The 10,936-nt window shown below is 35.6% G+C and overlaps 1 protein-coding gene across 1 annotated transcript in view; it reads right to left on the bottom strand.

Moving 5' to 3' along the window:
• Window positions 1–1,353: 1,353 nt before the first annotated feature.
• The window catches only part of LOC139689525 (sister chromatid cohesion protein PDS5 homolog B-like), a 42,679-nt gene continuing 33,096 nt past the window's right edge, over window positions 1,354–10,936 (bottom strand). Inside the window, exons 12-13 of the mRNA XM_071586698.1 lie at window positions 9,964–10,110; window positions 1,354–1,617 (exon numbers count right to left, since the gene is read on the bottom strand). Coding sequence (XP_071442799.1) covers window positions 1,354–1,617; window positions 9,964–10,110 — 411 coding nt within the window. The remainder of the gene's footprint in view (window positions 1,618–9,963; window positions 10,111–10,936) is intronic.

Below are 10,936 nucleotides of genomic sequence, written 5' to 3'. Positions count from 1 at the left end.
AGCAATGGCATCATGCGTACCTGTCCCCTTCCTAAACCCAAACTGATCATCCCCTGAGTAATCATTTGCCCTACTCTCTATCCTTTTGTTTATGATCCTGAGAAGAACTTTAGCTGTGTGGGATATCGAACTAATTGTCCTATAGTCCTCACATGACGTGGCCTTTATTTTTTTGGGAATAGGAACTAAAACTGATCTCAGAAAGTCTTCCGGCCTTTTTCCCTCCTCATAAATACTAAGGATCAGCCCATATAGCCTCTTCCTCCCACATTTTCCTAAGCATTTTAAAAGTTCCACGGGAATGTTATCTACCCCCACGGCCTTATTTAGTTTCATCTCCCTTAATGCCCTTTCTATCTCATGGTCTAGTATGCCTGGACCTAAGCTGTCTTCCTCTACGTCATTTTCTTTTTCAATGTCTAACTTTGTTGGTCTGAGTTCTTTACTATACAGTTCTTCTATATACTCCTTCCATCTCTCTTGGATCTTTCCTGCGTCAACTATTACCTTGCCCGCCTTATCTCTAACTGTTAGTATAGCTCTTCCTTTCTTACTTACAGATAAAGATTTAACTTTGCTGTACAGCGCACCAATTTCACCCTTCCTCTGCAGACTTTCCATATCCTCGCACTGCGTCTTCCACCATGCTTCTTTTGCTTTATATATATATATATATATATATATATATATATATATATATATATATATATTAATCGTCAATATAATAATTATATATTTATATATATATATATATATATATATATATATATATATATATATATATATATATATATATACTGATTACCTTCCCTGAATGTGAATTTAACTTGTCTTCAGGCTCAGTCTTGGGAGAACTGATTTACCTATAAAAAAAATTACCCTTGGGAAGACTACTGCGGAACTCTATATTAATGGATACACTCTGGAATGGAACAGAGTACCTAGATAGTGCTCAAATTACTTGTCATCAATTTCGAGAATAAAGTAAAAGAAAAATATTTTTCAATTGTAAAATTATTAAGTGAGATTATTAGAATGTAAGGTATGCATCCTTTTAAGTTTTTATTTATGAAATACTATTTATTTAATAGTGCTCAGAATTGTAATAAGTACATACACCATACTGGAAAATGAAAATTGCTATTTATAACTAATCAATGAACAAGACCAGTAATATAAGTAACTACTTCGTACAATTATTTGCACATATAGCGTTTTCACAGAATATAGCCACTACATTAGTAATGAATAATAATTCCACACCTACCCATTGCTATACATAATGCATAAAGTCAGTAACTTTCATACGTGAACCCTAGGCAAATGAAATTATTTTTTCCATTTTAATCAGAATCAAACTTCAGATATTTTCCTTTTACGGCTGGATCTACGTGCATGAAATGCCCCTCGTTCAAATGTAGTGTTTTCATCAATCTGAACAGAGATTTCATCATCCATATCTTCTGTAGTCATGGTTCCCTCCCCCACCAATACTACAGAATTGTTCTCATCCTCCGACTGATATGATTCAATTTCACTGTCTTCTTTTTCATCCATATTGCTTGCTCTACGGTTGCCTTGATCCCCTTTAGCAAACAATTCTGCAATTGCCTTTTTCTTCCAGAAGAATAAGAAAAGTGTTTGGATCAGTTCACACAATTGAATCGGTTATTTAAGGTTTTATAAATAGTAATGAATTTGAAGATATCATGCATGTTTATGTATATTAAGTGCATAATACCTAACAGCAATAACTGGAAAGAATGGAAATGGAAAGGATCAATTGCCATTCATTATTTTCCATAATTATGATAAAGTCAAGAATATTTTATTTACAATATTTGAAAATTTAATAAATAAAAGTCAAGATTTAGTCAAAAGTTAAGAAAAACTTGAATATATTACTAATTCATTGCCATAGGTTCCTCGCTTGAGGCTTACTTATAGTGTATTAAGCGAATGGTAACTATGGCTGCATGAATATTATGGGAAGAGGCAACCCCATCCGTACTCTTATAAATGGGCAAAGGATGGGTGAGGGAAATTAGAGAGGATATCTGTAGAATATCAATAAATAAATAACTGAAATTAAAAAAAAATAAATATTTGAGGCAAACAGTTAGAACCAAATTATGCTCTGACTAAGGTGTTCTAGATAGCATTGACCCTCGCCCTTGTCAAACACTCAGCAGTCAGGGGCTTACAAGAAAATTATCTCTGCCCCAGCTGCCCACCGGTCACGCGTAATACAGTGAAACAAATGCAAATTAATCACGTACTCTCTAACTTGGATATACTATACAGCAATGATCCTTGCTAGTCTCAAACACTCACACTCATTCAGGGCTTGCGAGAGGTTTCCCTCTGTGCCAGTGGCCCGTCAATCACACATAATATAATAATAATAAAAGCAAATTAATCACATACACCCTAGCTTGGATGTACTAACTAGCATTGGCCCTTGCTAGTCGCAGGCACTCACACAACCAGGGCTTTCGAGAGGTTTCCCTCTGCACCAGTGGCCCACCACTGCTTGGGTATGCGAAGATGCGTTAACCCTTGCAAAATTCACTCACAGTTCTACCGTGGAATCTCTACTGACGTTAGTCCTGTGACTTGCTCTTTGGGAAAGGTAAGGTATGTGCCCAAAAGCTTGCTGCTTATTAGTATAGGGCGTTTCTGAAGCCTCAAGTTCAGATCCAAGTAAGCAGAGGAAATGAAATTTTTATAACATTTTCTTACTCTGGTGGAAATACAACATGCTCAGGACAAATTTTTGAGGAACAAAAATGATAGGGGAATCAAATACAATAAAAGAGAAAAGTTACAAAAGTTATAATTTACAGGGAAGGAATAATACATAAAGTGGCAAATGTAATGAGATGAATCGCGAGCTCACCATAGACATAGCAGAATACTCTTTGCCCTAACCTTGCTCAAGATCAGCTTTTCTCATTTTTTCCCTTTTGAATATATACGAGTACATAGTTATTTCATTTATTCAGTTTCTAATTTTTGGTACTGTCCTCAACAAGGGGCTGTTTGATGATTTTATTTTACCATTGAAATGACAAAATTTCAGGTTCTTTACTTCCTAAGTTCACAACCTTGAAATTTCATTTTGGAATGTCAAGGGTGAGAAAAATTCTCACCCTTGGATCATAGTGTGGAAATGAAAATGGATCATAGTGTGTGAATCATACAAATTTATTGGTGGCAGCCCTACCCTAACCCAACCAAAAACTTTGAAAAAAGACAATATTACTATTGAACTCAATCAATAGAATGTCCTTATCTCAAGACAAGGTTGTAGAAAGTATCTCATCTAAATGTATAGCAGATAAAATGCAGAGTTATCAAAAACCACGAAATTCCATCCAAAAATGTCCATTAATCCAGACTCATGCATGAGTGAGTGAAAATAAACCTACTGTTAGGTAACTCCTTCTGTTTTTGATTGCTTTGCTTTCAAAAAATTTCATTGGCAAGGTTGGCTCTTTGGTCACTTTTGAAGTACTTGTAGGTTGTTTTTTCATTTCAAGCAATGCAATATCGCAGAGGGTCCAAAGTTTCTGCAAAAAATTATGAAAAAATACCACTGAGATAATAAAAACCTGAATGGATGTGTAAAAAAAAATTCAATTAACTGAGTAAGAAGTTCATTTAAAACAAAGTGCTGACATGGATTCACCAAGTACCAACAGTAAGCTGCATTAAAAAACCTTTAAGTATCCAAGCAAGCAATTTAATCTAAACACTCAATAGAATCTAACTTGATTGAGAACTCAGTTTAAGAAAGGCATTAAAAGCTTCTCGTCCAGTAGAGAACCAGCCCCCTTGGACCAATAGTCAGTTATTTGCACTCCTTTATTAGACATTTAGTAACATTTATTGTGTAATAGGGTATCAAATACCTCATATTTCCAAGAAAGCAAGATTTTAATATAATTGAACAGAAAGATGCATTAATAATTTATCCTGGATTACTAAATTTTCTGTCATAAATATGCAATGCAGTTATTAGTCATTACAGGTTCAATTTTATGCAATCAATGATAAGAAAATTCTTCTTGAAAGTGCTTATTTTCAGGATACATACAACCATCATATGCAAATCTTTACCCCAAGTCAATCTGCAGTGATACAGATTTGCCGTAGGAGTTCTAGGTTACATGGGAGTCGAGCAATTGAACTCGGCATGTTTAAAGGTATACTATTTTACCTAACCTCAGTCAAAAAAAACTAAACCATATATCTTCAATGAAACTAGCTGGATAGTGTCCAATACTGTATACATATACCTACACGAGTACACTGGGGATTCACTTATTTTGTAAAATTTGAGTACTATAGGCATTTGTATACTAACAATAATTGATTTTGTGAAATAAAAGATGCAAAGGTAATTTTTTATAAGTTATGTCTGCTTGGTCATAAAAAATTATTTTTTAGGAAATTGGTTTCAAAATTTCATAGTGGTCATATGAGCGCAAGTGATGCTGAATGCTCTGAACATACCGTTGAGGTCATAACTCCAGAAGTCATTGATAAAATCTACCATATGATGATGGATAGTAATAGATTGAAGGTGTATGAGATTTCTCATACCATAGGTATCTCAGCTGAATGGGCACATAATAATTTGTATCAATGGTGATTTCCACATTTTTCGGGCTGCGTCCGCGTATGTCGTTTAAATGTACAACAGTTTCGCCAGCTATCCTGCTGGCGTCCTCAGGTCAAGGATGAAAAGAAGCTTGTTGTCCCGTCTTATATAGGAAAAATCCGGCGCCAATACCGGGAAATTTCTTGGCCAATCAGGGAACGTCCTCATATTTGCGCGGAATTATTCTTTTCCACGCACTGTGGAGTGGATATCCATCCTCTCTGTTAAAATTTTCTGGCCTTTTAACGATTTCAATGGCCTCTCTGATTATTCTCTGGAAGTATTTTCCTTCTTTCCCTATTATTTTAGCGTCGTCGAAGAGAATAGAGTGTCCAGGTTCACTCCAGGCGTGTTCAGCGATGGCCGATGCTCTAAACTGTTTGGCCTTGGTTGCCCTCTGGTGTTCACTCATGCGTGTTTTCAGCGCTCTGCACGTTTCACCGATGTACCATTTGCCACAGGAGCATGGCACTTGGTACACGCCTTCTGATATTAACGGTGAAATTCCATCCTTGGGTCCGGGTAGGGTGTCGGCTATCTTGGTGACGCAGTTGAATCTAGTCACCACATCATGTTTCCTTAAAGCCCTCGCGATTCTTTCCGAAGTCCCTGCGATGAAGGGGATGGTGACGTAAGCCTTCGGACGTGGTCTGGAGTCTTCCTCCCTGTCAGGAACAGCGGTGGTTTGTCTCTTCTTTTCTTCCTTCTCGGCCCTTTTTTGGATCATATGAGCGCTGTATCCATTCCTTTGCAGGGCATTTGTCAAGTGTTTCTTCTCGTTGGCAATAGAATCGGAGTCACATATTTTATATGCTCGGTTGACAAGTGTGTCTACGGGACAACAAGCTTCTTTTCATCCTTGACCTGAGGACGCCAGCAGGATAGCTGGCGAAACTGTTGTACATTTAAACGACATACGCGGACGCAGCCCGAAAAATGTGGAAATCACCTACTCATCGCCGCGGAAACCTTCGAACGAACAATTTGTATCAATATTTGAATATGCAAAAAATATCTGCAAGATAGCAGTCATGATTTCCCATAGTTGATTCAAAACAAAATCATGTGACATGTTTCAAGGTTGATTCAAAGCTGTTTCAGCAAAATCATGCTGAGTTAAGGCTTTCATTACTATGGAATAAACATGGATATTCCTCTTTTTATCTGAAACCAAGGAACAGTCCAAGCAATTGGTTTTAACCTGGAAGTCTGCACCATAGAACACAAAATGGTTACTTCCAGTGAGAAGGTTATGGAGAAGGTTTTTCAGGAAAACCAAGGAATAATCTTCATTGAATATATGGAACCGGGTCAAACTATTACAGATACCTTCCATCCATCATTATTAGACCTTTTAAAAATCAATCTGCAAGAATAACTCCCAAGAATAAGACACAAGAAAGTAGATTTCTATCATGGCAACACACCAGATCATTGTAGTCGTGGACACAAACTTAATGGGGTCATAATTCTAATTCATTCTCCATTCCCTCAACCTTCCATCTTTGCATCACTTGGACTAATGACTATTTTTCAAAATGATTAGCAGGAAGAAGACTTCATTCAAACAAGGAGCTGATTTCAGAAACAAATGCCTGTTTTGCAGAGTTAGAACAATTCCGTTATTTGGAAGGGGCTCACAAACTGGAGTTTCATTGAATGACATGCATAAGCTGAAAAGGAGATTTTGTAAAAATAAAATAATTTTCATTTTTCCCTTTCAAACCAAACTTGAATAGCTCACATGATCCTCTCATGAACACTCACTGAAGTAGGATTTTACTTGCTTTCCACAGATGGCCAAGTCTTTGGACATGGGAGAACTTAAGCTAGGGACAGAGGTTTATTTCCCAAATTACATTCAGGTACTTGGAGTCCCTCAATATTTGCTATTTGTTTTTTTCAATGCACCAATTTTCACAAACCTCTTTCAGAGTAACTGCTGTGAGTTATTTGGCTAGTAAGATAAAATTAACTTCTTAATGTTATTAAAGGGATGTGGTAGTCCAAGGGTCGAGCACTGGACTACTGACCGGAGGACCTGGATTCAATTCCCGGACATGACTCTGCAAACCCTCAGCTTCATGTGTGATTTTTAGGTTACTAGAACTTCCAGGGAACCATCACTGGTACAGTGAAAGGAGCGGTTTACCCCCCTTGAAGAGTGAATTTCAAACAGTTGGGCTTATTGGGTGAACTCTACCAAACAGACCTTCAGGTAGATAACTTTGTTTATGGTTTTTAATGCTGCTATGTGCTTTTAAACAGAACCACATAACCATTATAAACTCGTAGATAAAAGAGAAGAATATGCCTCAAAGGCTATATTACATGACCTTACATTCTTCTGATTTACATTCGTTTGATAAGCTAAAATAAATTATTTCCCAATGTTAAAAACATAGAATTCCAAAACTACAGAATGGTTTTTTTCCCAATAATATTTTAAAAAATACAAGATATCCAAAATTCACCAAAAAATATTTTAGAATATTATTAAGCTTCATTTAATCATAAATGTGCACCATTAACTCATAAAATTTAAAGGAACAATGGCTTCAGATGAAAATGTTTCAGCACATGACACAACGAGCATTCTATTAATCCATAATGAAAATCAAGGTTGCCATATGCATGTGAACAATGTCTACAAGAAGGTCAATTACCACATTTATCAATATTAAGGTATTTTTGGAAAAATTCAACATATTTTTGCTTTGGATATGTAATATACACCATTTTATCAAGATAGACTACAGAAGCGATGCGGAAAATATTAGAGATAAACATACCTTATTGGAATTCTCATTTTCACCTCTTAATTTATGTGTCTTCACCATTCCCACTTGCTTCATATAAAAGTTCTTATCTTCATCCTTATCATTCATCAAAAAATTCAAGAAGACTTTCAATTTTGATTTGGCTCGGTGTAGTTCCTCTAAATCATTAAATTTTTTAAATATTTTGCTGTGTGATAAAGCCAGTAGCCCATAGACTAATACTTCATTCACATGAGGTCCATATTCTGAAACTACATGGTGAAAGAATGATTAATAATGTATTGAAGTTTGCAAAATTACCACTTAAAATTAGAAAATAATTTATCACAGAATTTGATCTGAAAATCTATTAGTAAAGATATGTGTGAATTTTTCAACAGGGAAAGAAATTTTCCTAGTGAGTCAATGTGGTTCCAAGTGACATCAGCCAGAGAATGTTCATTTAAAGGTTTCATTGGAAATAATTTGTTGCCCTCAGCATTGATTCCCCATTTTTGCTGCATGCATTAGCTTTTTCACATAACTGTTTTTCTGGCATTTTAGTCACATCTTCAGGTCCAATTTGCTAGACTTTGATTTTGGCCACCTTTATATTGGTCAGTCCATTTAGTTGCAGGTCTGTGATTGCTCGTTTCTATAAGAACATCTTTCTCTGCATTGCTCAGGTGGTATCCATCCCTTTTGAACTCCTGTGGAGTTTCATTTTTATGGTCTCCTATAATAATCTAAGAAAATTCCTGTTCTCCTTAGCTATTTTTTATACTTCTTCATAAACAATATTATGTCTGGGTTTATTCCATGTATGCTCAGAGATGGCTGAGAGCTAGAATACCTTTTACTTTGCCGCTCTTTTGTGATCCTATATGTAGACTTTTAATGTAGCTACATACCTCAGCAATATATGATTTCCCAATGAACATGGAACTCAATGTACTGGAAATGGTTTCCCACATGAATTTGCAGAACTACTTCATGATTAAAAGAAATGAAAAACTGCAAATTCCACATTAAATTCTTAGATATATGACCCAGGATCCAGGTTGAAAACAGGGAGAACACTAAAAAATTCGTGGAAAAACTCAATGGCATTGACATATCCATTAAATTCACATAGAAGATAGAAAATGAAGGGACCTAAACTTTCCTCAGAATACCATTTCCAATTTCAACCAAAAATTAAACTTTTTCATCTTTAGAAATAATGCAAATACTAATCAAATCATTCATAGCAATGCAAGGCATCATTTCTCACAAAAAATGACCACCTTTCACTCATTGTGACACAGGCTGCTAAACATCTCAATGCCAAATACCCATATAAAGAGAGAACAGCAAGTTATCAAACATAGTGCATTAACAATGGTTATTTTACCAAAATCATAGGCACACTGCATAATAGGAAAGACATCAAACTAGCCAGTATTTTAGTTATTTTAATTACTCCATATATTTCCTCGGCAGAGGTTTTGTGAGACAGGTTATGCATCTGCTATCTTCATTATGCAGTTGAACCATGTGGCCACATTATATTTCCTCAGGACTCTGATGATCTCCTAGGTATTCCAGAAATAAAAGAGAGATTGTCATACGCTTTGTGCTCTGGTTTCATCAAACATCTGTCATCTCGGTCCTTTCTTGATCCACTCCTTGATCTCGGCTCTCTTTTCGGCTAGCCCTTTTTAGAACCATGCCCTTATTTAAACTTTTTTTTATTTCCACCAATTTTCATCAGTGGAAATAAAGTGGAATGGTAGTAGAAATCAGAATTTTCCATGGATGAAGAAAAATCATCTTCTTTGAAAAATGAACTAAATTTTATAAACAGGCATGCCTTTGTACTTCAAGTCCTCAAGAAGCAAAAGAGTGTTTCGTGGGATCAGCTGTTCATATAGGATAAGTTTAAATCCTAGTAGTGAAGTCATATTCTAGAGTACAAGCCATATATTAGTCTCGTGGATAGAGCATTTGGTCACTGATTAGAGGGTCCCACATTTAAATCCTTTGGAATCCCTTTGGAAAATTTCATCTACCGAATACATATTCACATTACTTAATTTTCTGGATACCAGGGTTTTGTTGGATTCTGGTATCCAGGAAAAATCAGGGCTATATTGACAGACAAGATCCTTTATTCCAATGAAATGGTAATCATGAAACCACAAAAACCAAACATTTTTCCATTGACTCGGTGAAATTTCTGATTCGATTATTATTAAAATTCCTTACTACAATGCAAAAATTTCAGTGTAAAAGTCATTCGCCTTGACTGGTATCCTGGTCAAGGTGAATGATTTTTATTGTCTGAGATTGTTGCATTGAAATGCACATTGGCGGATGACTCCATTAAAAGTTACTGCTGCGGCATCTCCCGCAGTTTCTTTGGAATTTGTCCTTATTACAAAATTACTGACTGATGAATAATAGTATTTACTTACATGCCTCAGTTTTTATGTGCAAATTGACGAAGTTCAGTTTCATCGAAAATAAGTACCTCAGAGTTGTGACAGAATTGTTTACCTCATCTGCTTCAACATCTGAGTCATCAACGTCAATCAATATAAACAAACTTAGTAGCTCTGGTGGCATGGTAATAGTGGGATAGTCACACCACAATGCAGTACGGAGCTTATTAGAAAATACCTCTGCAACTTCAGCTACTTCATCCTGTTGAATGAAATTTCATATATTAAGATATTTTCATCAATATTCCTGATGATTCCCCTTTTTGTGGCGAAGAAACATTTTGATAACTTTTTCTTCACTATTCATGCCCTGGTTTTATATCTTTCTTATTTCTGAATCTCAGAATTGTAAGTATAAAGGATGAGAGTCTTTAAAATTCTAATATTAAGAAATGAGAAAGATATGACCCCAAGGAGTGAGTGGTGAAGAAACATTTGTTGAAATGAAAAAAAATTCATACAAGCTCTGCGATTTTTTGGGTGGCATATTTGTAACCCTGGCACCCATGTGCAGTGTGAATTTCACATTCCAATATAACTAGAGTTATTCATAATGATGAGAGAACTCCAAAAGTAGTTAACTAGCATATGAACACATGATACGCCAAAACATCAGTAAATGCTATTCCTTTGTAAATATTTCTGACTTATGTGACTTACATCTAGCCTGATCAATGTCTGGTTGACAAATCTGGCCATCATCTTGAATGAAATCTTAACTCGGTAACAGTGAAAAATAAAAGAAGCCTGTGTTTACAATGGAGAAGCTTTGATTTAATTTAATTTAAACAGCAAACTTGGCGTTGAAGAATGAACTTTGTGTGCAACATGATAATGGAGCTGATAACCTAGTGGCAAAATACAGTTCCTAAAATTGTTGAGAAAGAATCGGTGACAAAAACCTCACATTACTTCAGTAAAAAAGAAAATTGCTTTGCTGTATATTATCCAAATGTGCATAGTCTGAAATATAAATTGTACATGATTAATCTGACAGCTGTCTTCTCTGACTAAGATGCTATTGTTTC

Source organism: Hetaerina americana, unplaced genomic scaffold, assembly GCF_022747635.1.
Source record: "Hetaerina americana unplaced genomic scaffold, ioHetAmer1.1.p SCAF_24, whole genome shotgun sequence".
Lineage (NCBI taxonomy): Eukaryota > Metazoa > Arthropoda > Insecta > Odonata > Calopterygidae > Hetaerina > Hetaerina americana.
Note: the sequence above shows the minus strand (reverse complement) of the source record. Positions and strands in the feature narration are given on the sequence as shown.